We start from the raw sequence: 27,120 nt of genomic DNA on the forward strand, positions 1-27,120 counted from the left end.
GGATGTCAGCGCACACAGTGCGGTGTTTGTGGGCTTCTCACCCACCTAGCGTGCAGAGCCGGCCCTTTTCCACTAACTTCCTTCTTTGTTTTGCCCCCGACCACCATGGTTGTGGTGTGTGCGTAGCCTGTGGGAGTCTGAGTTAACGCAGGAGCCAGGGCCGGCCCTAGAGAGGCGACAGACTCCAGTGTGGCAGCAGGTGACTCCTTGGCCATGCCCACATGGGTGGCTGCTGCCACCCCACTCAGAGCGAGCTTGCAGCGCACCGAAGGTCCCTGTCCACGGAGGGGAGTGTGCATTACTTCCTGAGGGGGCCCTCCCCTCCCACACCCGCTGCGTCTCGGAAGTCAGCTGTTACTCCCAGCATCAGACAAACCTAAAAAATGTATTTGGTTCTAAAGCTGCACAGTGGAGACCTCTGAGATTACGTTTTTATTGCTAGTTCAGTGTCACCATGCAGTTCCTCAAACCTCCCATAAAACCAGCTCCGACACCTGACTCCCCTGTAACCGCCGTCACTTGTAACTGAAGAATCAAGTGTTTTTCCCTTAAAGGTACCAGGCGAGATGACACGGACCTCCGTGTTCTGACGGGCTTGTTTGAGAACGAGGTTTTTAGGGGCGAACCTCATTCAGTGCCGTCAGGCACCTGCGAGCGTCGGCACAGCAGGCGGGAGCCTGGGGACGGCTCCTAACGGGACTCGTGCTGCCTCCTGCCGCCCTCTTGGCCGTCCGTGTCTGGATACTGAGAGAGGTCGAGGGTCAGGACGCGACTGAACATGCAGTCGTCTTGCTGGAGTGGAGAGAAGGCAGAAGTCAGTGCCCTGCTGGGGACGCGTCTCAGTGAAGGGGCAGCCTGGGTTCACCTCACAAAGGGGGCTTCCTGCTCCCCACTCCCCCCAGCTGCCAGGTACCAACATGGTAGCCAGGTTTTACAGTCCTGTGGTGTGAGAATATCTTTTTTTTTCTTTAAAGGAATCATATTTCTTGAAAGGCAGAGCTACGGAGAGATCTTGCATGTGCTGGTTCACTCCCCAGTAGGCCGCAGCAGCCAGGGCTGGGCCAGGCCAAAACCAAGAGCCAGGAACAACTTCCGGGTCTCCTGTGTGGGTGCAGAGGCCCAAGCACTTGGACCACCTCCCACTGCTTTCCCAAGTGCATTAGCAGGGAGCTAGACCGGAAGTGGAGCAATTGGGACTGGATGGCAGCCGTGTTAGCCCACAGCGCCAGCCCCGAGGGTGTCCATTTCTCATGCACCGTACTCTCAGCTGGTCCCCGAAACAGCCACGCCGAGGGCACCAGACTACGTTTTTATCTTGGCAAAAAGGAAACCTCAAGAAGGAAAAGCTGTCAGCGCTGAGCGGCCTGGGCCGTGTCGCTCGGGTGCTTTCAGCGGGTTTAAGCAAGCTGCGTTCACATCTAACAGTTCGAGGAGACCCGGGTGTCTAAAGTTAGAGGAGAGACCCGGGTGTCTAAAGTTAGAGGAGAGACCCGGGTGTCCAGTCCGCCTTCTTCAGATGCTGGCTCCTTCCTGCAGCACGGTGCGCTGTGACACACCAGCATGCTGACAGCGCGCCGTGAGTCAGACACACAGCCTCTGCAGGTGTCGGTGTGGGACCTGCCTGGGGGCCTTACCTCTGGGTAGACGCCTATCAGGGCGTCCGCTCTGGAGTAGAACTCTTCCTTCAGGGAGATGACGATCATCTGGAACTGCTCCTGAGTCTGCTGCTGGATGTAGCTGGACACCTGGGCGGGGAGAACAGGCTCAGGAGGGCGGGCACCTGGGCAGGGCTGCTCCCGTCTGGGCGGACCATACCCGCCCCCGCTAAACCCCGAACAGCAGAACAGCTTAGAGTCTAGAACTTACAGAATCAAGCTCTAACTTGAACATACTTTTTTAAAAAATGTATCTGACAGAGTTATAGACAGTGAGAGACAGAGAGAGAGGTCTTCCTTCCGTTGGTTCACTCCCCAAATGGCCGCCACGGCTGGTGCTGTGCCAATCCGAAGGCAGGAGCCAGGTGCTTCTCCTGGTCTCCCATGGGGTGCAGGGCCCAAGCACTTGGGCCATCCTCCACTGCCCTCCCGGGCCATAGCAGAGAGCTGGCCTGGAAGAGGGGCAACTGGGACAGAACCCGGCGCCCATATGGGATGCCGGTGCCACAGGCGGAGGATTAACCAAGTGAGCCACAGTGCCAGTCCCTCAATATACCTTTATAACAAAAATCACCACTTAGATATTTTATGAGGGTGAAGGGCTGGATTTTCACTGGGAGCTTCCTGGCTTGCCAATTCAAAGCCTGAAGATGGGAGAACTGTGGTGGGTACGTGCGTACTGTGGGCATATGTGTGTGTCATTACGTCAGTTGGGTTAGAAGTGAACCTGGGTGCTGGCACTGTGGTTGCTGCCTGCAGTGCCAGCATGCCATGTGGGCACGGGTTTGAGTCCCAGCTGCTCCACTATGGCCTGGGAAAGCAGAAGACACAGCCCAAGTCCTTGGGCCCCTGCGTCCAGTGGGAGACCCAGAAGCAGCTCCTGGCTTTGGACTGGCCTAGCCTCAGCTGTTACGGCCACTTGGGGAGTGAGCTGGCGGATGAAGACCTCTAACTCTGCCTTTCAAATAAAATCTAAATGTGAACCCTGCCACCTTCTGGGAACTCAACTCCAAGGAGATAAGCCTTACAGACACGAGTCTCGGCGTGCACACACAGGGCTGAAACTAGCAACAGGCTAACCAGCTCCTACTCGCCGACTCGGGTCCCAGTGAGAAGCTGGTGTCTCCCGTGCCCAGACTCCAGCTGTGCAGGCTGCGACGGCAGCGTCACGCGAGGAAGGAAACTTGGCAAAGAGGCTGAAGGCACAGGGGACTGCAGAGGCAATGGCTGGGGTAGTGACGGGAAGCCTGGCGGGGCCGGAGCCAGGAGACGCGGCACCCTGACCACGAGAGGGCGCACAGGTACCGCTTCCTGAGACAGCTGCCCTGCGCACCCCGCATTCAGCTGTGTGCCAGGAACCTAAATGGAGGTTTCACTAGAAGACAGGCACTCTGGTAAGACCGAGGCCATGGAGGTGCCGCCGGTGCAGAGGAGAGGCAGAGCAGAAAGGCGGATTCCCCCACGGAGTGCGGGATGCAGAGGCCAACATGAGGGAGTCTCTCCCCAGCAGGCAGGTTCGCTGGCAGTCCGTGGGATTCTCCTTGCTGTTAACCAGGAGCTCCCAGCAGCCTCTGGGCGTGGAGTCAGGGCAGACACTGGCAGGAGGGGCACCCCTGGAGCCACGCACTGACCTTGGCGTGCTGACGAGGTTCTGAGACTGGCTCGAGGAGCAGTGTCAGCACAGAGGTTAACTGGGGACGTCTCGCTGGGATCGGGGAGGGAGGCTTTTGGGACGTGAGGATTTTATTTAAGGAAGTTACTCAACTACTTGTCGACCCTCGAGAGCCAGTACCTCTGCCGGGGACGCTCTGCTTCCCGGGGCCAGCACAGGCTCTGCCGGGAGTGACACTGCGGACTCCCGCGTGGGTCTCCCGGCAGCACGTGGGGAAGACTGCCCCAAGTCGCCTTCGGACACAGTGGAAACCTCGAGAGCATGGACGCTGCTGCCCCACTTCCCTGGCTGTGGGGGCCCCTGCCTTCTGCCTGGGATCTGAGCCTTGCTGCTGAGAGGGGAGGCGGAAAGAAACTCACTTTGCCGATGTTGGTGTTGTCCAGGGCTGCGTCCACTTCATCTAACACGAAGAACGGGGCAGGCCGGAAACTAGAAGAACAAAGGGCAGTTCCCTTTGCTTCACAAAAGAAGGACTGGCATACAGAGTGAGGCACGCTCTTCCGTCCAGGCGAGCTGCACGTTGCTGAACTGAACGTCAGCCAGCCTGCACCCCGTGTCCCCTGGGCCACGCGTAGTTGGGGTCGGTCGCCCTCTCCAAACACTGCTGGGACGTCCCGCCACCTGCTGCTGCCAGCTGGCAGAACCGCCCCTGAGCTCCCCGTGTTGCCTCTGTCAGCTCCCTTGGTGACGTCACTGCTCTCAAGACTGGAGCGGACTCGGCTCCTCCATCCTGTCCTGACCTCCACCTCCCCGTCCAGCCGAGCCTCTAACAGCACCTCAAATGCGTCCCAAAATCAAATTCCCCACCTGCCCCTCAACACCTATTCTGGTCATTTCCGTGGCGGGCAGCTCTCAATCGCTTGGCTGACTGGGCCCAAACCGAGGGTCACTTTTGACTCCTTACAGCCCACGTGCTGTGTGCCTTTTCCAAATACATTTTTTAAAAAGACTTATTTGAAAGGCAGAATTACCAGCTTGGGGGGAAGAGGGAAGAAAGAGATCTTCCATCTGCTGGTTCACTCCCTAAATGGCCACAATAGCCAGGGCTGAGCCAGTCCAAAGCCAGGAGCTTCCTCTGGGTCTCCCATGTGGGTGCAGGGCCCCAAGGACTTGGGCCATCCTCCACTGCTTTCCCAGGCGCATTAGCAGGGAGCTGGTTGGGAAGCAGCGGCCCAGACTTAAACCAGCACCCACAGGGGATGCTGGCACTGCAGGTGATGGCTGCCAGCCATGGCCCCAATAAATTTTAAATGGCTGAGCAAGAGAGAGATTGCTTCTAACCGCTAGCTCGACCTCAGATGCCCACAACAGGCCAGGCCAAAGCCAGGAGCCACGGAACTCCCTCTGGTTCTCCCACACAGGTGGCAGGACCTGAGCACCTGGCCCATCTGCCGCCGCCTTGGGCACACCAGCAGGAAGCTGGCCGAGCAGCGGAGCAGCCAGCATGCAGCCAGCACTCTGCTCGGGGATGCGGGCATCCCAGGCGGTTCTGTGCCGCAGCACCTGTCCATCTCTGAACAAATCCCATCTGCTCAGGCGCTCTCCTGTGTCCAACCACTCTGTTGTTAACAACAGCCTCGTGCTGCCCCTGCTGTGTGCAGCCTGTGCCCAGCCACCCATGCCAGGTGTGCTCTGGCCTCAGGCCCTTTGCACTTTCTGTCCTTCGTGTGTGGAACATCCTCTATGACTCTTATCCCTTCTCGTCATTGCTGCACTGTTACTTTCTCAAATACACCGTCACAAAGCTCTGAACATAAACCATGCCCTTATTTTCACTCTACAGGACTTGTCACTTTCTAGTACTCTCTGTATCAGCGATTCATTCACTAACTGACCTTATTATCTGTCTACCTCAACTAACGCGAGGTGCTTCTGTGGCATTGCCTTGTCCACAGCTCTCCCCGCTGGGACAGCACCTGGCACTTCACTGTCTGGTAGAAGCTGCCGAGCTGCTGCATAAACACAGGCGTGCCACCTGGTGCCCTGGCTCTGCTAGGCTTCCTCGTGCGGAGCCCCCGCCGCAGGGTCTCTCCGTGGCCTCTGGCCTCCTGAGACGGGCAGGTCTCGGCCATCAGCACGCTGTCTGTGCCTTCCTCTGAGGAGGCCAGCTGGCTGAGTCTCGGTGCACGTTTTGTTTCCTGATTTATCTTAAAGACAGGCCACTCTCCTCCGGGAAAATGAGGAGGTTCACTAGCTTTCTTGAGGACTAAAATGTTCTAGCTGAAGAGCAGAGCCCTGAATACAGGTTCCGCATATTTCTGTTGTGCTTGCTGGCGACCTGCTGTCACACCTGGCCACGCCAAGCACCACTCTTCCCCAACAAGCTGGACGATCGCTAGCGCTTGATGGGAGGAACTGAGGAGCAGCTGTGGAGGACCGAGCGCTCAGAGCTGCTGACCGGCTTCTGGTCTAAACACAGCCCCAGCTGATGGCTGAAGAGCCCCTTCTGCTCACACGTGGTAGTCTGCAGAAGCCCTGCTTTGGTTTCTGCTGTGACACAGAACCGTGCGGCTGTATGCGGCCTCACCTGTGAACGGCGAACAGGAGCGCCAGGGCCGCCACGCACTTCTCTCCCCCGGACAGATTGTCCATCGGCATGAAGCGCTTGCCCGGGGCCACGCAGTTGTAGCTAATTCCCTCCAAGTAAGGTTCTTCAGGGTTCTCGGGACTAAGGAATGCCTGAAACACACATCATTTCTTCAGCAACAAGAGAACAGCAATTGGTAAACCTCAACCCGGCGTCGCAGCAGAATTTACATGCCAAACATTCTGTCGGTTAGGTTTTCCTCCAGTGTGATGGAAAAACACAGTGCCCGTTACTAATGTATTCAGTTCTACATCCGTGGGGACACCAGGGTTCCCAGGCAGGGGAGAACATCCTAACACATCCAGGGATCCACCAGACTCCCACCAGACTGCCATGCGAAGCTCAGCAGCACAGGCCCCCAGGCTTAAAGACACCAAAACCCCCAACAAAAACTGTCTTCATTCAGTTCACTCATTGAGCCACTCCAGATGTTCAGTGAGCACCTGTTATGGGCCAGGCGCTACAGATACGGAGAACGAAGTTGAGATTCTTGGTCTCTCATCCAGGATCATCAAGTCTCAGTCACACGCACTCTACACAGCTACGTGCAGGGTGCTGCAAGTGGGATGCTGGTGGCTGGGTGGGACTCCCGCCTTTGCTACTCTGGTCAGCTCCACAGGTCAGCGCGTTCCCCAAGGACCTCCGTATCACCCCCACCCTCACCCCAGAGAGCCACAGTTCTGTAAAGTCACGTCACAGTCAGGCAACAGGATTTTAGATCTGAAAAGAACCTGGGAACCAAGTGATCTAACCCACTCATGTTTTGGATGAAGAAACAGGCTTGGAGAGGTCTGGACTGGTCCTGGCTGGCCAGTGTTGACTCACTGGGATCTAGAACAGAGAACTGACTCTGTCCCCAGAGGGAGGCACTCAAACGATGGGGCAGCGACTACTTCCCAGTGGAAGAAGAAGAAAGCCCGACACAGCGGTGACACTGAAGTCCCCACGCGGGCCGCAGGGTGGGCAGCACGCACCTGGGCACTGGTGTTTCTGCAGAGCTTCTTGTAGATCTGATCGATGGAGACCGAGACGTGCTCAAAGCACCGGCTGAAAAGATCGTATCTCCTCTTCTTCACGTGCTCGAACTCTTGCCTGCACATTCTGGCTTCCTTCCTGCTGGCCTCAAAGGCTGAGAGAATCAAGGTTCTTTGCTTAGAGACCACCAAGAGGCTTCTTACTTACACTACAAAATATTCTCCAAATTGGATTTTCAGTCTGTCTTGAGTCAATCTACCTTCAAAACCAACTCAACCAGCAATTCCCAGAGCTTAGCTCTTACAAATGATGAGCGCTTTTCAAACAGGACTCATTTCTAAAGGACACAAGTTCTGAGAGTTCTTGCCTATTTTACTGGTTTTTTGACAAAAGATAATTATCTGTTCTAAGATGAGCAATAAACCCAGTTTTAAGTTAAAGAACAGTTTTTAAAAAGGAAGCCACCAGCGATTGAGTATTAGAAGCACACAGTAATATAAGGCAACAGACAGGACTGGTATGTGTTATGGGAACCACAACACCCACAAACAGGATCTCGTCAACTAAAAACTTCACCATCTGTGGATTCTTGGAACTTGTCTCTGACGGTCTTCAAGTTCTCCAGGGCGCGCAGGTTGGGGGCTGCGGTCTTCAATAGGGTGTCCTCCTGGGACGCCACCTGCTGCAGCAGGAGCCGAAGATGGGCCTCAACCTCTTCGTCAGACTGCAGAGCCTGTTATTGGCAAAGAGCAACACCAACTGGCACAGCTTCTAGAGCCAAACTGCCAATGCAAGGCACACACACTGGACCTGTCGCCGCCGGCCCAGCCCCTTGCATCCCCTTCCCTCCTCCAGGCCCTGGGCCTGGAGCTGCAGTCACGCCCTAGTCATCCAGGCTCTTACACGGCTCTCGGGTTGTCTCTGCTGCTCTCCCAGAACACGCTGTCTCTCCTTACTGTAACCTGGCTACACAGCCAGAGTTCACAGGTTACCTTCAGGCTACACTGATCATCCACTCTGTATCAGCGACTGAAGTCGATGGGAACTCTGCTGCTAAAAAGCTCACAAGGAGACGGAGACAGAAGCGGGCATCTGCAGCAGGGTGCAGGGACCTCCAGTCCTGCAGGTGGGAGGACTGCGCGGCAGAGGACTCAGCCCAGCTACAGGGAAACGTTAAAACCAGAATGACGGCTACAACTAACTTGACTGCGAGGGAACGGGACAAGTGCTGTAGACATGCCCTTCCAGAAAAGCCGTCTGGGCCGGCTGGCAGAGGCCCGTTAGCGCCGTGAGCAGGGCCAGGCTGAGTCCTGGCTCCTCCAGCTCCGACCCAGCTCCCTGCACCTGGAAAGGAGCAGGTGATGGCCGCCCAGGAGACCCAGACAGGACTCCAGGGTCCTGCTGTGACGGGCATCTGGGGAATGAAACAGCATATGGAAGACTCTGCCCTTCAAGTGAACAAATGAGTAAAACTTAAACATGACAGAAGTGACGTTTTAATTCACTGAGAAGAGCTGGTGTGTAGCAGAGAAAAGCTGCCACCTGTGACGCCAGCATCCCATATGGGCGCTGGTTCAGGTCCCAGCTGCTCCACTTCCAACCCAGCTCCCTGCTGTGGCCTGGGAAAGGCAGTGGAGTGTTTGGGTCCCACGTGGGAGACTCCAAGGAAGCCCTGGCTTCTGGCTTCAGTCTAGCTCAGCCCTGCCTGTGGCAGCCATCTGGGGAGTGAGCCAGGGGATGTCAGAGTTCTGCCTTTCCCTCTGACTCTGACTTTCAAATAAAATAAATCTTTTAAAAAAAGATAAAAGAAAATTGTTGCTGAGAAGACTGCTTAACTTGGATACTTAAAAAATATATTCTTACCTCATACCATGTATTACAATAAATCTGATTAAACAAAAGAAAAGCATAACAAGAAGAAAATATTTAGAAATATCTCCTCAGTAATGTGGAAAAGGATTTACAATACAAGAGCAAAGGGAGGGCACTAACAGAAGACTACCAGGAAGACTACCCGTGGTCAGAAGGTGCTGCAAGGAGTGGCGCCGCCCTAACGGGAGGCGTGAACAGCACAGGAGAGGAAACCCAAGTGGCTGTGGCCGTGGCCACGCAGCACCGCTCTCACAGGCTCTCACAGGCTCCCATTCCTACCAGCTGTGCTGCTCGCCAGCTCACCCATCTCCCTCGGCGGTCCTGTGCCGTCACTGGATGGCCCTGCCTGGTCTAAGGTCCAATCTGCCACCCATCCCCCTGCCCAAGTGAGTGGCCCAGGAATAAACCTGTGACGACCCCATTCAGGCCACTGTGGTGAGGGGGACACTGGCTGAGGCTTTTCAGGAAAAACCGTTCTTCAATCTTGGAGAAACCATTCGGAAGGCAGGCCCTCTTCCCTGAAGGCTGTGGCTGTGGCTCTGAAAGCTAACAAGGGCTGCAGTGTGGCTCACAGAAGTAGCGCCAGGACGAAACCAACACACAGAGCGAGCACTGCAGCCATGGCCAGGTTGCAGTCACCTGCCATGCTCTGGGAGGGGCCCATGCCAGCTGAGGGCGCTGCTCTGGGACCCTGACGGCAAACCAGTCACCTGACATGCTCTGGGAGGGGCCCGTGCCAGCCGAGGGCGCTGCTCTGGGACCCTGATGGCAAACCAGTCACCTGCCATGCTCTGGGAGGGGCCCGTGCCAGCCGAGGGCGCTGCTCTGGGACCCTGACGGCAAACGCAGGACACCGGGTAGTCGGCTGCTTCGTTTACTGTAGGGCTTCGTGAAGGCTTCCACCATGCACGGAGCGTCTCCTGAGAGCAGCGACTGCTGTCTCCTGACTTATTAACAAATGGTATTTGGGCTTCCGTCCCTGTTCCTAGCACAGGGCTCCTAAAACCCTACTTCTAGAGTGGCAAGAATGAGGAATGTCTTGGTTACTCATGATAAGTCCTTCTCAGTGACCCCAAGCTGATGCTGGTGAGCTGATTCTTGTGGGACCGGGACTGGTGACCAAGGAATCACCATGGGATTGACTGGAAATTTCAGCCACCCTTCCTGGGGAGGAAAGGAAGAGGCTGGAGATGGAGTCCAGTCACTAACAGCCGATGATCTCATGCAGGGGTGGGAAACCTCTTCTCTGCCGAGAGCCATTTGGATACTTACAGTATCACATGAGGGCCAAATTATCAACTTAAAAACTAGCCTGCTATGGGGCTGGTGCTGTGGCGCAGCAGGTTAACGCCCTGGCCTGAAGCACCGGCATCCCATATGGGCGCCAGTTCTAGACCCGGCTGCTCCTCTTCCGATCCAGCTCTCTGCATGGTCTGGGATAGCAGTGGAGGATGGCCCAAGTGCTTGGGCCCCTGCACCAATGTGGGAGACCAGGAAGAAGTTCCTGGCTCCAAATACGCACAGCTTTGGCCATTGCGGCCATCTGGGGAGTGAACGAGTGGATGGAAGACCTCTCTCTCTGTTTCTACCTCTCCCTGTAACTCTTTCAAAAAAATAAAATAAACCTTTACAGAAACAAAACAAAACAAAAAACTAGCCTGCTACAGGTTTCCTGACTCCCGAGGCCCAGCTGTCGTTGTGGCAGGGCCAGGCCCAGACTTCCTACTCCTGATAATCGTGCCCATGTAACGAAGACTCAGTCTGGAGAGCCTCAAGTCACTGAGTGCACGGCACAGAGAGGCTGGGAGGGCTGCGTGTGCCTGGGGGGACCTGGGAATGCTGCCCTGTTCCCACACCTGGGCTTGAGCAGCCCTCCCTTTTGGCTGTCACCATGTGGTATCTCTACAACCAACCAGCCAGTGTAAGTGCTCCTCTCCTCTGGTTCTCTGAGCCACTGCAGGAAATGATCAAACACGAGGAGGGGCTGCGGGAACCTCAACGTGTAGGTGACCGGCCAGAAGTTCCGGAAGCCTGGACTTGTGCCTGGTGACAGGGAAGGGACAGCCTCCCGGGCTGAGTGTGTGCTCTGACGCTGACTGCGGGGCGGCGTCAGAGCTGAGCTACCCAGTGCTCAGAGATCCGAGTAACTGCTTGGTGCGCAGGGGCCCCCGTATTCAGTGTCAGAGCGTTGAGAACCGTTTCTTTCTCCTCTGTGTATTTTTTTCAAAACCATCAGGAAATCTTCTTTAACACGTACACTATCATTTAAGAATGGTCCTGCAGTTTCCATCAGTGTCAGGTGGTGGTCATCAAGAACAGGAATCTTTCACTTACCTTCAAGTCCCCTCGGAGAGAGCGGTAGTCGATTTCAATGGCTTCTTCCTTTTCATAGATATCAGTTGTTGCCTGGGTGCTTTCTGCTTCGGTTCCCAGCTGAAAAACACACCAGGCTGTTTCCTCGGTGGCTGAAGTGGGGCGTCTCTCTTCGTCCATCTACCCCAGCCCCCCAGCAGCGTGTCACCACAGATCACAGGCTGACACCTTACGAGGCCACGATGCTGGCCTTGGTCTCGATGCAGCTGCACTGTGCGCCAGGGCCCTGTTCCAACCACACGGGCCTGTGGCCACAGCCACCTGGGCTGTGTGCGCCACTTCACCTCCATCTCTACTCACCGGCTGCCTTCCCTCAGGTCGTCCTGGCCTCCCTCTAAGGTGGCAGACTCACTGCTGCCAGAGGACTGTGTTCCCTCTCCAGCTCTTTCTTTTCCATGTATCCACACTGGACACAAATACTCACCCTGCTTATCATCTTGTCAGTTTGCTCATCTCTCCCTACTACAATGTGACAGAGGATTTCTGGCTGTCACATTCACTGCTGTACTCAGTGCCCAGTCCAACGACTGACAAAATATTTCAATTTCAATATATGTTACTCTCCGAACAAAGGAGGGAGTGGGAAAGAAGGGACAAATCAATGCGCAGTTGTTCTGCCGCAGGCTGGCATTGGTGTAATGCTGATACCCAAAACAAAGACTAAAAACTGAAAGGGAAACAACTGTCAGTCACTCCTTTGTAGATATTCTCAGTTGAATCAAACTCAAAGGAACTACTTTTAGAATTAAACATACATTTTATATATTATACATTATGTTGGCCGGCGCCGTGGCTCACTGGCTAATCCTCCACCTGCGGCGCTGGCACACGGGGTTCTAGTCCCGGTCGGGGCGCCGGATTCTGTCCTGGTTGCTCCCCTTCCAGGCCAGCTCTCTGCTGTGGCCTGGGAGTGCAGTGGAGGATGGCCCAAGTGCTTGGGCCCTGCACCCCATGGGAGACCAGGAGAAGCACCTGGCTCCTGGCTTCGGGTTGGTGCAGTGCACCAGCCATAGCAGCCATTTGGGGGGTGAACCAATGGAAGGAAGACCTTTCTCTCTGTCTCTCTCTCTCAGTCTAACTCTGCCTGTCAACAACAACAACAACAAGGAGTTCGTGTAGCTTTGTAACAAACGGCCATGCTGCCTTCCACAACTGCCGCACGAGAGCTCCTGCAGCTCCACACCCTCCCGTCACTGCCAGGTTCTAGGTTCCGGCCGTTCTGGTGTGTGTGCAGTGGCATCTCATTTAATTTTCCTGATGCCATATGATGTGACATCTTTTAAAATGCTTTGATACATTGTTAAATCAGGTTTTCTCGTTCTTAAATTTTAGGAGTGCTTTGTGTATTTTGGATAAATATTTTATCAGGAATGTCTTACAAATATTTTCTCCCAGTCTTAGCTTATCTTTGCGTCAGTGCCTTTCCAGTGTCTCTCTCTCTCTCTCTTTTTTTTAATTTTTGACAGGCAGAGTGGACAGTGAGAGAGAGACAGAGAGAAGGGTCTTCCTTTGCCATTGGTTCACCCTCCAATGGCCGCCGTGGCCAGCGTGCTGCGGCCGGCGCACCGCGCTCATCCGAAGGCAGGAGCCAGGTGCTTCTCCTGGTCTCCCATGGGGTGCAGGGCCCAAGCACTTGGGCCATCCTCCACTGCACTCCCTGGCCACAGCAGAGAGCTGGCCTGGAAGAGGGGCAACCGGGACAGAATCTGGCGCCCTGACCGGAACTAGAACCCAGTGTGCCGGCGCTGCAAGGTTGAGGATTAGCCTATTGAGCCGTGGCGCCGGCTTCCAGTGTGTCTTACAGAGCATAAGTGTCTCAGGCTAGTGAAGTCCAGCTGACCAGTTACTCAGGTCACGGACTGTCCTGCTGGGTATCTAAAAGGACATTCCCAGCACCTGCCTGGCATGCTCAGAGCTTTCTGTACGGAGCTTCGGTGTCTGCCCTTCACTTGGGACGTTCTTAATCATCACTGTCTCAAATATTGCTTCTTTCTTCTAGAACACACATTACATTTGGTGTGGCTGTCCTGTCATTTCTAGAAAACTTGTTCTTTTCTCCTGAAGTCTTTTTTTCTTTTGCTTTTTAGTTCTGGAGGCACCTCTAGAGATCTCCAGCTCAGAGCCTTCTCAGTGGCATACCCAGTCCACCGACGAGCCCACGGGAAGCATCTTCACCGCTGTTACTGCTTTCACTCTATCATTTCTTTTTGGTTGGTTCTTAGAATTTCCATGTCTCTTACGTTTCCCACCTGTCCTTGTGTGCTGTCTACATTATTCAGTGGAGTCTTACCAATATCTGTTTTCTCCTGGCAAACTTCTGTCCTTGGGCCATAAACTTCACATGTGCTTCTCGGTTGTTTTTCTTCCATTGATGTGACAGAATGAGCAGAGCTGGCTGGAGCTGGCTATTTCCCTTTGCCGAATTAGGTTTTTTTTTTTTTTTTTTTTTTTTTTTTTTTTTTTTTTTTGACAGGCAGAGTGGACAGTGAGAGAGAGAAACAGAGAGAAAGGTCTTCCTTTGCCATTGGTTCACCCTCCAATGGCTGCCGCACCGTGCTGATCTGATGGCAGGAGCCAGGTACTTATCCTGGTCTCCCATGGGGTGCAGGGCCCAAGCACTTGGGCCATCCTCCACTGCACTCCCTGGCCACAGCAGAGAGCTGGCCTGGAAGAGGGGCAACCGGGACAGAATCTGGCGCCCCGACCGGGACTAGAACCCAGTGTGCCGGCGCCGCAAAGCGGAGGATTAGCCTAGTGAGCCGCGGCGCCGGCCCGAATTAGGTTTTAAAAACCCCTGAAGGTTAGGTCTGGCTAGAAGTTTCTGCTGAGGGTAGACCGTGTTGAAAAGCTTCATCAGTTCTTTGGAGTGGGTTGCTATAAAACCCTGAGCTGGGGCCTGCCCATTCTCGGGCTTCTGGCTCACCATGAGATCTTCTTCCACTTGTACTCCACCACCTGCCATGGGTTGCTTTTTTTTTTTTTTTAATTTATTTCGAAGTCAGAATTACAGAGAGAGAGGGAGAGCCAGAGAGAGAGAGAGCCAGAGCCAGAGAGAGAGAGAGAGAGAGAGAGAGAGATTCTATCTACTGGTTCACTCCCAAGATGGCTGCAACAGCCTAGGCTATGCTTCATCCAGGTCTCCCACATGGGTGGAAGGGGTCCAAACATGTGGGCCATCTTCTGCTGCTTTCTCAGGACTTTAGCAGGGAGCTGTATGGAAAGTGGAGCCACCAGGACAGGAACTGCAGCCCAGATGGGACTGCTGCACGTGCTGGCTTTACCTGGTGTGCCATAACATGTGCACACGGGCCTTTGACAGAGTCAAAACCTGTAACAGGCCGTTTGGACTTTGAACTTATAAAACTGTGAATTAAATAAACATTTTTATCTATTTAAGTGAGCTGTCTCAGGTATTTCACTGTAGTAACAAAAAACTGATTAATACATCCTGAAACAAATGTGCAAAGTCTCATGGGGTTGGCACTGTGGTGCAGCAAGTTAAGCTACTGCCTGCAGTGCTAGCATCCCATATGGGGGTCGGTTTGAATCCTGCCTGCTGCACTTCCTATCCAGCTCCTTGAACTTGTGCCTGGGAAAGCAACAGAAAGACGGAGCAAGTCCTTGGGCCCCTGCCACCCATGCGGGAGACCCAAAGAAGCTCCTGGCTTTGCCCTGGCCCAGTCTGGCCATCACAGCCATTTGGGGAGTGAGCCAGCAGATGGAAGCTCTCTCTGCCTCTCCTCACTCTCTGTAACTCTGCCTTTCGAACAAATAAAATATTTTTTTAAAAATGTGAAACGTCTTTCATGCTAATGAAGTAGTAAATACCTTCACATTCATGGTAGGTATGTGAGAAAATAACCCACCAACTGAAAGAACAATGGGCAAACAGCAGCAACACTGTCTGAACCGCAGTATGTATGTGGGTGTAAGGCAATCAAAGTGCTTCCTCCTCGACTCCGCTTTGTAGTGAAATTCTCCCAGAGCTGCTCTGCCCTGTGAACAGCCTTCGGCTTTCTGCTGTAGCACAGTGAGTGCTGTCTCCTGCTCCCATCAGTTCTGCTGCTAACAGACCTGTTCTCCCTCCTTCCACGCAGACCCACCAGAGTGGGGGCGTGATACAGAGGGAGCCAATCAGAATTCTTCCCCATGGCTTTTGAGAGAGGAGGAAGGCAGAGACCTCTTTCACTGAGGGAAAGCTGGCCTGAGAGAAAACAGCCAGTCCCTAAGGAGCAGGAGTTCTGACGGCACCAAATTCCGGGGTTCAGCCCCGCGTGAGAACCGTGCCAGCTCTTTCCTTTACTCCCGCTGTTCTCTCTAACCTACAGCCAGTTGTGCTGGGGTCACTGTCCTCAGGAGAGGGTTTCTCCTTCCCTCCCCTCATGTCCGGAACGCGATCTCTACTCAACACAGGGAAAGAAAGGCATTTTGAGTACAGTACCACATCAGAATCAAGCTATGAAAGGTTGTCAACATTAGCAAGGGAAAAACTTGTTTTATATAGCCAAAGGACTTAAAGCCTCTTCTGGAACAGAAAAGTGGACAGAACTGAATGGGTCTCGCGTGTCAGGTGATGGGGCGGCGAGGAGGAGGGGTGTGGGGTGGAGACCAGAGAGAAGACGCTCACAGGGGCTGGTAGTTGGCACAGAGGTTAAGACGCTGTATCCACAGTGTCTGGGTTTGGGTCTTGGCTCCATTCCTGATTCCTGATTCCTGCTAATGCATACCCTGAGAGGCACGGGTGATGGGGTTCAAGGCTGGGTCTCTCCTGCTTATGTGACACCTGGACTGAGATCCCAGGTCCTCCTTTCAACCTGACAAGTCTGGCTGTTGCAGGCATCTGGGGAGTGAGCCAACAGATGGGAGATCTCTCTTTCCATCTTTATATCCCTCAAATAAATAAAACTTAAGCAAAAGAAGAGACATACTGATACTCAGTAAGAACTCACAGCTGACTTAAGAACAAGCAAATAACAATCTCCACTATCCTCTGGGTTAGCTGCCAGTAAGACATTCTTGGGGCTGGCACTGCACTGCAGCCTGTGGAATAGCAGGGTAAGCCACTGCCTGCAACACTGACACCCCGTATGAGCTGGGTTCCAGCCCTGGCTGCTCCACTTCCAACCCAGTTCTCTGCTAATGCGCCTGGGAGCAATGGAAAATGGCCCAAGTCTTTGGGCCCCTCCCACCCACGTGGGAGACCCAGATGAAGCTCCTGGCTTCAGCCTGGCCCAGTTCTGGCCATTGCAGCCATCTGGGAAGTGAACCAGCAGATGGAAGATCTCCGTCTCTCTGTAACTCTGCCTTTCAAATAAAGAAAGCACTAAAAAAGTGAAAAGGGGGACCAGTGCTGTGGTGTAGTAGGTTAAGTATCTACCTGCAGTGTCGGCATTCCACATGGGTGCCGGCTTGAGTCCTGGCTGTTCCACTTCCAATCCAGCTCTCTGCTGATGGCCTGGGAGAGCTGCGGAAGATGGCCAAGTGCCTAGGCCACTGCATCTGCTGAGAGACCCAGAAGCTCTTGGCTTTGGATCGAGCTCAGCTTCTGGCCATTGCGGCCATTTAGGGAATAAACCAGCAGATGGAAGACCTTTGTCTCTCCCTCCCTCTGTCTATAACTCTGCCTCTCAAGTTCATAAATAAATCTTTTTTTTTTTTTTTTTTAAAGAGATGGGGCCGGCGCTGTGGCATAGTGGGCTAAGCCTCTGCCTGCAGTGCCAGCATCCCATATGGACTCCAGCTCATGCCCTGGCTGCTCTACTTCCAATCCAGATCCCTGCCACGGCCTGGGAAAGTAGTGGAGAACGGCACCGCAGGCAAATACTAACCAACATAAAGCATCCTATGTAATATAACATGGTGGAAACAGAGAAATGCTGACTATCAGTGGGCCTACTCTTGTGATTCTTGGCTGTCCATTCTTGCCACTTCCTGCATTCTCCCTGCCTGGAGCTACTCAGTGGGTCAGCATTTCTTCTGAGAACCTGGACAGGCCCCTCCCGCGGTGCTATGAAGACATGGATTAACATGAGAGGTAAGACAACCGCACCAAGTCCCTGCCCTCCGCCTTTCCCCTCCTAGAAGAAGCAGATGTCACTCCTGCAAGCGCAGGAGCTGCAGGTCAGGAGGAGGGACAGGCAGAGGGCACGGCACGCACTCTGGAGTACCTCCACTTCAATGATGTCGTCCAGCGAGCCCAGCAGAAGAACGATTTCAGTGTCTTGGACTTTGCAATCCAGCAGCAGGTTGTGCTTCTCTACTCGTTTCTGCTCCAGAGAACTCTGCAGGACCACCATTCGTTTCTGCAACTTTCCCACCTCCCTGCAGACCGGATATGGAAAAGTGATTTCACTCATCACCTGAAGTTACACCAACAAAAATCTGCTGGAAACCTACATGGAAGAAATTATTGTTTCCTCTAGGTAATTACTTTTTCTTAGAGTTCTCTCACAGATGCTTATAATTTAAACATGCACACTCCTGAGGAAGGCCACGAATGTCATCGCCCTGGGGTCCCTTTCCCATAATGAACATCACCGCAGCAATCATAGGGCTTTCCTACATTATCTTTACATCTATACATTTTTTTCTTTTTAAAATATTTTATTTTGGGGGCCGGCATCCCATATGGGTACCAGTTTGAGTCCTGCTGCTCCACTTCCAATCCAGCTCTCTACTATGGCCTGGGAAAGCAGTAGAAGATAATTCCAAGTCCTTGGGCCCCTGCACCCACATGGGAGACCCGAGGAAGCTTCCTGGCTCCTGGCTTTGGATCGGCCTTGCTCCAGCTGTTGCAGCCAATTAGGGAGTGAGCGAGCAGAAGGAAGACCTTCTCTCTCTCTCTCTCTCTCTCTTGTGTAACTCTTTTCAAATAAATAAATAAATCTTTAAAAAATATTTTATTTTATTTATCTGAAAGGAAGACCAACATGAAGAAGGAGAGACATACCTTCTGCTGGTTTACTCCCCAAAAGGCTTCAACGTCTGGGGCTGGGCCAGGCCAAAGACAGAAGCCTAGAGCTCCATCTGGGTCTCCCACATGGGTGGCAGGGCCCAGACACTTGTGCCATCATTTTCTGCCTTCCCAGGAGCAGTAGCAGGGAGCTAGACAGGAAGCAGAGCAGCTGGGACTGGAGCCAGGACTCAGTGTGGGATGACACACTGGGCTACAATGGGCCCTGAGTCACCACGATTTTTGAAGCTGCACTTTTCCCTCAAATGTAAGTTCCATATTTTGGAACTTCACTCTAAGAGAAACAGTCTCTTGGCACGAGAAATGTCTTCCAAGTTCAGTTATCACACATCTGGCAATCCCATTTCTTTACCGCACTGATGTAATGCCTTCTGACAATAAGGGCTGAGGGTTTTACCAATGGGAACAATGTGAGATTTCAAAAAACTCTAGAAACAGGAAAAGGTGGGGGTGGGGAGGAAGGAGAAGGAAAAAAAACTAAAAATCAACATGGCTTTCAAGAATATGAAAAGAAACAGAGAAAAAAAATTTTAAACTAAACACAAGATCAAGAGTGAACGGACTTTAATTCTACTCAAAAACTTCAAAGAAATGCCAGGGACTGAGTAAAAAAGAAAACGAAAGAGCTCATTTTGTCTGATCCCCTATGGTTGTATCAGTCACACAGGAAAGCTGACGTCATTTTGGCACAAGCCGGCACAGCATCATCATCATGGCAAACACACATGCTTCTCATGTGCCAGACACCGTTCTGAGTCTGTGTGAGTACCACCTCATTTAATGCTGCCAACTTTCCCCTCATCCCCGTTTACGGATGAGATGAGCACCAGATGTGAGTAGCAGAGCTGTGCTGTGCACCCAGGCAGAGCTCAGCACTGCCCCTTCCTCTCTGTGCTCGCTCTACACAAGCAGAGGGAACCTGGCGTACAGAAGGACGCCAGTACAGGGGGTCTGGGGCCAAGGACTCTACGGAGGCTCATGTTCCCAGCCACCAGAGAACTCACTATTCACTCCAGCCAACCAATCACCTCTTCTGGTTTCCCTCAAATTAGAACCTTTCTTTTGAAAAGTGTGACGTGGGACTAAGAGTGACAAAGGAGACTTACCCAAAGCAACTTCCACGGTACACTTCAAGTTTACAGCATACATGTTTAAAACGCCAGCTAGGTTTTTCAAATTTATTACCTATCGACAGCCAAAAACTTGTTTCGTTCCTCTTCAATTTGAGCCTGAACTCTCTCTGCGTGGGAACTCTGAGTGACACACACACCCTGAAGTCGCTGCCGTTCCTCCATGAGATCACTCACAATTTGAAGGCAGTTTTCTTCAGCCTGAATGGAGGAGATGTGCACTGTGCATTTACCATCTTTCGTATTAGTGTCCACAGTTGTCCATAAAACCAGTCGTTCTAAGACAAACTTTTTACTGTATGCTGCCTGAACCTCAATCGCAAACTGCGACCCACACTCGCTCTACACGTTCAGAACCCTGAACCACTACCACCTGCATCCGTCTCAGACTTACTCCTCAGCTCACTGCCGTCTGACCTCTGTTCCCATTGTCCCAGGGACGTGTTCTTGCCACTGTGACCTCTACCTGGCTTTTCCCAGTCTTCACATTACCTGGCACCTTCCGGAATCCCAACACTGCTCTACTTCACAGCTCCCTAACTGGGATCCCGATGCTGCCTCACGAGGCTTCAGCTTACTCCCACAAACAGCGCTCCAGTCTGCAGCCCTCGCCTACGCTTTTCCCACTAGTGCTCATCTAGAGGTCACACGGCAGCTCAGCTCCCAGATCCGAGTTTTTCTCCCTAACCTGCTCCTCCCACTCAGGAGTCATCCATGCATCCCTCCTTGCCCTTCCTTCTATCTGACGTCTAGTAACTCATGAAGCTCCGAGGATGTTCCTTTAACTAGTTCTCAAGTCTGCCCTCCATCCCTTTCACCACTCTTAGGACCCTGGAGGAGTAACTAGTGTTTACTCAACAAAGAAGCCCTGATTTCAGTGAAGAGGCACCTCAGCCACCCACTATTAATTACCTTCATTAGATTAGCAATGTCTTCTCTACCTTTCTGGATAGTTTCTTTTAAAGTGTTGATCTTATTCAGTTTCTTCTTAAGCTGATTGCGACTATATTCGAGTTGAATATTAAGCCGAGTTTTTTGTTTTTCAAATTCTAATCTAGTATAACAAAGTCAAACATTGTAAGTGGTGAGCAGAGTTCTTTCTTCTTCTATCAGAAATTTTCTAATTTTTAAAATTTATTTGAGAACGAGCGAGCGAGTGAGCAAGTGAGCTCTTATCCCCTGGCCTCACTCTCTGAAGCCCAGCTAGGACAGGCTGAAGCCAGGAGCCAGGAATTCACTCCTACTCTCCTCCCACATAGGTGGCAGGGATGACCCAGCAACTTGAGCCATCGCTTGCTTCCAGGGTACATTTCAGCAGAAAGCTGGAATCAGGAGTGGAGCCAGGACTCGAATCCAGGCACTGTGGTATGGAATGCAGCACCCAAGCACATGTTAACCACTAGGCCAAATGCCTACTTTGTAAGTCTTCTTTTTTGCTTTTTACCTTTTTCACATGTGAAATTATAAACAATAAACAACTATAAAAGTATAAGGAATCTGTCACGAACCCCCATGTAGTTCTCACCGGCTCTAATCATTGTTAACTTACAGTCCTGCTTCATCTATCACCCCCGCTCATCATCCTTCCCCAAATTCCAGATATCCTGTCATCTCATCTGTAAACAACATAGTTAATATTAATTCATAACCATAAATAGCTTCCAACTTGAAAATGGAAATAATTCCTTAATATCAAATTGCTATGCTTGACAAATTTTCTGACAGTCTTATTACTTTTTTTACATAACTGGTTGTTTGAATTAGGATCTACATATTACATATAAGTGATATGTTTCTTAATTCTTTTAATGAAAAGGAAAAGCTGCAGCTTATGATCTATAATTTACATGTTTATTCTCATCATTCATCAAGTAGCTATTCACACATAAACTCCGAACTTAAGAATTTAAGAACACATCTCTCCTACTTTGCCAGCTTCATAAACTCTTCATAAAGGATTTTAGTATCAACTGTAGCTCATTTCCTGCCTCTCTTCCTCACACTCCCTGCTAACAGAATCATTTGTCCAAGAAACATTTTTATGTACCAACTGTATCAGATATCATGGTAGACAGTGCTGATACAAAAAACAAGAACAAAGGATAATACTTCATGAGGGGTTACTATGTACCCCACACTGCTATAAAACCTTTTACATGAATTAACTCCTGAAGCTGTATGGCTCTATGAGATGAGTAATGTTATTTTCCCTGTTTCACAGAGATGCAGCGACCAGGCACAGAGTGAAGACGTGGGAAGTGGTGGCTAGGCATGACACTCTGAGGGGGCAACAGACTCCCTGCTCTAGACTCCCACTCACACGGCCTGCAGGTGGTAAGAACGAATCTTCAAGGGCTTTGTTTCTCCTGCAGGAGGCACACGCACACACTATGCACGAGTGAAACACGTCTTTCTCTCAGCTCTCAGACACCACACTGCTCTGGCTTTCTTCTCCCCTCAATGCCTGCTCCTAAATGGTTCTTGGTCATCTATTCCACTGGTTAACATCTCTTGATTTCTTCTGTGTTTCTATTCACGTGACTTTAAGCACTAGCTGCATAGTGAAGATCACACAACTGAAGCTCCAACCTGGACTTCCTATTCTATGCCTCCAATGGGAAGTCATAAACATTTCCAACTTAATATCTAGAATACACAATGGATAAGCTACTAGAATATAAAGTTACAAGATATGAGCTCCATCTAAAATGAGACCATTTCTCTACACCAGAAGCCAACTAAAGAAATGCAAAAATGGATCTAATCACAAGCAAAAAAATTCATAAAATACATTCAGAATTAACTTAATAGGGCCGGCGCCGTGGCTCACTAGGCTAATCCTCCACATGCGGCGCCGGCACACCAGGTTCTAGTCCCGGTTGGGGCGCCGGATTCTTTCCCGGTTGCCCCTCTTCCAGGCCAGCTCTCTGCTGTGGCCCGGGAGTGCAGTGGAGGATGGCCCAGGTGCTTGGGCCCTGCACCTGCATGGGAGACCAGGAAAAGCACCTGGCTCCTGGCTTCGGATCAGTGCGGTGCACCGGCCGCAGCATTGGGGGGTGAACCAACGGCAAAAGGAAGACCTTTCTCTCTCTCTCTCTCTCTCACTGTCCACTCTGCCTGTGGAAAAAAATAATTAACTTAATAAGAACACACATATCTCTATGGGAGGAAAAAAATCTTTACAATGTTAATACAATTTATAGATGATTAGAATAAATAGAGACGTTTCATCTCCTGGCTGGAATGACTACATATTTTGAGGATACCACTTCTCCCTCAAAGAAATATACAGATCTAATGTAATCTCAATTAAAAATCAGTTGGATTTTTATGAGAAACACAATCAATACTGTGATAGGCAGAATTCCTTAGGAAGTTTCCTGAAATTCAGTGTTGACTTCAGAACAAGAAATATGGCAAAGAATCTAAGAGGGGGCACTTTATAACAACAGGATTGACTAATCAAAAACATATTATGATGTCAAATATGGATACACCTAATAACAAGGCTTGAAATCCATCAAGTAAAAACTAACAGAACTACAAGAAACTGAAAGACCCAAAAGTATACTTGGAAATTTCAACCCTCCTTTTCTAGTGATTGTTAGAATAACTAGACAATAAACCAGTAAGTACACAAAAAAGCTGAATAACATCAGTGAACCCGGCCTAACTGCCACATAAACACCCATCCAACAGAAGAAAGCATTCTTTTCAAATGTACAGAAATCTTTGACTAAGACTACTTGCTGGCTAGCGCCGCGGCTCACTAGGTTAATCCTCCGCCTTGCGGCGCTGGCACATTGGGTTCTAGTCCTGGTCGGGGCGCCGGATTCTGTCCCGGTTGCCCCTCTTCCAGGCCAGCTCTCTGCTGTGGCCCAGGAGTGTAGTGGAGGATGGCCCAAGTGCTTGGGCCCTGCACCCCATGGGAGACCAGGAAAAGCACCTGGATCCTGGCTTCAGATCGGTGCAGCGCACCGGCTGTAGTGGCCATTGGAGGGTGAACCAACGGCAAAGGAAGACCTTTCTCTCTGTCTCTCTCTCTCACTGTCCACTCTGCCTGTCAAAAAAAAAAAAAAAAAAAAAAAAAAAAAAAAAAAAGACTACTTGCTAGGCCTCAAATCAATCTCAATTTGAAAGAATTATTGGGGCTGGCACTGTGGCATAGCGGGTAAAGCGCCGTCTGCAGTGCCAGCATCCCTTATGGGTGCCAGTATGAGTCCCACTACTCCACTTCCGATCCAGCTCCCTGCTATAGCCTGGGAGGGCAGTGGAAGATGGCCCAAGTCCTTGGGCCCCTGCACCTGTGTGGGAGACGCAGAGGAAGCTCCTGGCTCCTGGCTCCGGATCGGCGCAGCTCCAGCTGTTTTGGCCAATAGGGGAGTGAACCAGCGGGTGAAGACCCTTCCCTGCCTCTCCTTCTCTCTCTGTGTAACTCAGACTTTCAAGTAAATAAATATTTTTTAAAAAGAAATTAAAATAATGCAGAATACACTCCTTACCATAATTAAAGTGAACTAAAATCAGTAACAGAAAGTTATCTGAAGCCCCTTTCCCTGGCCAATATCTGTTAAACAATCTACTCTAATTACTTCCTCAATCCTAGGAAAAAGTCACAAGGAATATGAGAAAACATTTTGAACAGAGGAAAATGAAAATACAACATACCAAAATTTGTGGGATGTGGCTTAAAAGAAAATAAATAACTTGGGATGTTTCCACTTGAACAGTAGATAAATCTAAAACACATAATGTAATCTCCCACTTTAAAAAGGTAGAAAAACGTAAATTAAGCACAGGAGAAATAGTAACAATAAACAACAGAAATTAATAACACAGAAGCAAATCAGAGAGAAAAATCAGTGACACCAGCAGCTGGTTTTAGAACAGGCTCAATAAAATTGATACACCTCTTTCTGGAAGGCAAACCGCCACTATCAGGAATGAAAGAATCAGATTCTACAGACTCTTAAAAGGATAAACACAATATTACTAAGTAACAATACTAACAAATTTGAAAACAGAATGTACAAATTCCTTGAAAGACAAAAACTACCATGCTCACCAAAGAAAAACAGATATCCAGAAGATCCCTGTTTATTTAACAAACAGAATACAATGCCACTTCCACACAAACTCCTCTTTAAAAAAAAAAAGAGAGAGAGAGAAAACTATTCCCAGTTCATTTCATGGTCTGGCATTACCCTGACACCAAAACATGACAAGGTCATTATAAGAAAACTTACAGACCACTAAAAACTCATGAACATAAAAGTAGAAATTCTTGATGAAATTTTATCAAGTAGGAAATATATGATGCATAATAGAAATTAAAGGGATAATAAAACATAACCAAAAAGGTTTATTTTAGATATGCCAGATAGTTTAATATTTTAGAATCAATGTAATTTACCATTATATGTATTGACCATATTGCACTAATAAAAACTGAAACCCAACCATACAATCATATATTTCATTATCAGAAAGTCTTTAACAAAATTCAACATTCATCATAAAATATATTGGTAGGGGTGGATGTTCAGTCTAGTGGTTAAGATGCTGGTTCAAACCCCACAGCCCAGATTAGAATGACTATGTTTGAGCCTCAGCTCCACTCGCAATTCAGGCTTCTTGCTAATGGGCATCCTGGGAGCAGTGGAAGATGGCTCAAGTGGTTCAGTCCCTGCTGCCATGCTGGGACATCTGGCTTGAGTTCCTGGTTGCCTTCTGTGTCCTGGTCCAGCCCTGGCCATTGCAGACATTTGGAGAGTGAACCAGTGAATGGGAGCTCTCTCTGCTGTCTCTTAATTAAATAAAAAACCTCTTAAAAACCCATCAGTGTATTGGGAATAAAAGGGAACTTTCTAAATCTTATAAAGAGCACCCTAAAGTTAATAAAATACTTAACTGTGAAAGACTGACTGCTCTGCCCCTAACACTGTAAATAAAACAGGATTCTGCTCTTTTATTCAACACTGTATTGGAGACCTAGTTAGGGAAATAGGCAGGAAAAGGAATTGTAAGGGAATAAGTTATACGTTTTATTCATTGACAGTACGATTATGTATGCAGAAAATCCTAAGGTACCTAAAGAAATATGCCAGAATAAATAAGTTTAGTAAGCTTTCATGATATAAGGTCAGTTTACAAAAAATGATTTTATTTCAGCATCCTACCAATAAATTATTTTAAATTGAAAACTTAAAACCATTCCACTTGGAATAGCATAACAAAAGGAAGCACTTGGGTATAAATATAACAAAATATGGATAAGGCCTGTACACTGAATATCAAAAATCATTAATTGAGGGAAATTAAACACGACCTTAATGAATGGAAATAGATACATGCTCATGGATCAGTATTGTTACATCAATTCTCCTCATAGAGATGTAGATTTAACACCATTCCAATCAAAATCCTAAGTGTTTTCTAGCACTAGGATCTGTATTAGCAGGGAGTTAGGAGTTGAACCCAGGTACTCCTAAGCAGGATATGGGCATCTTAATTACCAGGCTAAACACCCATACCCTCTCCTCCTCACCAACAAAATCTTTCTTTTCTCCACTAACACAAAACATTATATCAGAGTATATTTCTGTACTCTTAATATCACAAGGCTTATACTATGTTTCAAAATTTAGGAGTCCCAGTCCTTTCTTGCTGCCTGTTTTTCTTGGCTAGGTCTTCATGGGAACTTTAGATCCAGTTTATTGGGTTAAAAAAAAAGTTCATATAATCCTCTGCCTTGCGGCGCCGGCACACCGGGTTCTAGTCCCGGTCGGGGCGCCAGATTCTGTCCTGGTTGCCCCTCTTCCAGGCCAGCTCTCTACTGTGGCCCAGGGAGTGCAGTGGAGGATGGCCCAAGTGCTTGGGCCCTGCACCCCATGGGAGACCAGGATAAGTACCTGGCTCCTGCCTTCGGATCAGCGCGGTGCGCTGGCCGCGGCGGCCATTGGAGGGTGAACCAACGGCAAAGGAAGACCTTTCTCTCTGTCTCTCTCTCTCACTGTCCACTCTGCCTGTCAAAAAATAAAAAAAATAAAATAAAATAAAAAGTTCATACATGTATTCAGTAGATAATTAAAGTACAGTTTAACTGAGGGAGAAGTAGCTTCCTTATAATACTAAATTTTCCTTTAAAAAATTAGTATGACATGACTTTTTCTGTTTATGTTTCTGTTGGATCTCATCATTAACAGTATGAATTTTTACCAGCTATTTCTTGATGAACTGAAATACAGACTAACTCAGGCATAATTCCTCCAAATTAAAAAAACCCAGTCATTTCATACACATGTAAACAGCTTACCAGTATCTTAATAAAAATACCTTTTTTGATCAATTTCTTGTTGCTGTTTAACATGTTTGTTTTCAAATTCACGAATATTTTCCACTCCAATCTCTTCACAGAAGTGCAGGAAAATATCATCTTCTACCTTTTGTTTTAAAACAATGAGTTTAGTAACTAACTGGGAAACATACAGACAATGCTGAACTGTTAGTTTTCTCTCCACGACTTTCCTACATGAGGCACAAAATCGACCCCTCCAGTCCAACTGTATTCTGAGGATCCAGTAAATGATGCCCCTTTAAAAAAATCCTTACTCAAACACTAAATAGGACAACTGGTAACTGGCTTCATTAAATGTTCTGGCTTTATGAAGTATTTAATATATAACTGGAAGAATCCATTTACTTTAGTTACACCAAAAAATAACATTCTACAGAAATAAAATAATTTTATACATGCATAATATTCCATCTCAGGCAGTACAAAGAGAAGAGGAATACAGCAGAGAATTAAGAAGTAAAAAGAGCTGGAAAAACAAGTATGAGCTAAGTCCAATAAAAACAAAGCAAAATTTAAACTCAGCATT

The 27,120-nt window shown here is 49.7% G+C and overlaps 1 protein-coding gene across 4 annotated transcripts in view; it reads right to left on the minus strand.

The window, feature by feature from the left end:
• Window positions 1-411: 411 nt before the first annotated feature.
• SMC1B (structural maintenance of chromosomes 1B) overlaps window positions 412-27,120 on the minus strand; it is an 80,003-nt gene continuing 53,294 nt past the window's right edge. For all 4 annotated transcript variants that reach the window (XM_070053032.1, XM_070053033.1, XM_070053030.1 and 1 more), the window contains 11 exons: window positions 26,573-26,679; window positions 20,150-20,291; window positions 19,293-19,438; window positions 17,302-17,455; window positions 11,096-11,194; window positions 7,466-7,622; window positions 6,889-7,043; window positions 5,855-6,006; window positions 3,687-3,756; window positions 1,635-1,745; window positions 412-792 (listed from right to left, as the gene is read on the minus strand). In XM_070053032.1, coding sequence (XP_069909133.1) covers window positions 691-792; window positions 1,635-1,745; window positions 3,687-3,756; window positions 5,855-6,006; window positions 6,889-7,043; window positions 7,466-7,622; window positions 11,096-11,194; window positions 17,302-17,455; window positions 19,293-19,438; window positions 20,150-20,291; window positions 26,573-26,679 — 1,395 coding nt within the window. In that variant the 3' untranslated portion in view covers window positions 412-690. The remainder of the gene's footprint in view (window positions 793-1,634; window positions 1,746-3,686; window positions 3,757-5,854; window positions 6,007-6,888; window positions 7,044-7,465; window positions 7,623-11,095; window positions 11,195-17,301; window positions 17,456-19,292; window positions 19,439-20,149; window positions 20,292-26,572; window positions 26,680-27,120) is intronic.

The sequence above is a fragment of the Oryctolagus cuniculus genome, chromosome 11, assembly GCF_964237555.1.
Source record: "Oryctolagus cuniculus chromosome 11, mOryCun1.1, whole genome shotgun sequence".
NCBI lineage: Eukaryota > Metazoa > Chordata > Mammalia > Lagomorpha > Leporidae > Oryctolagus > Oryctolagus cuniculus.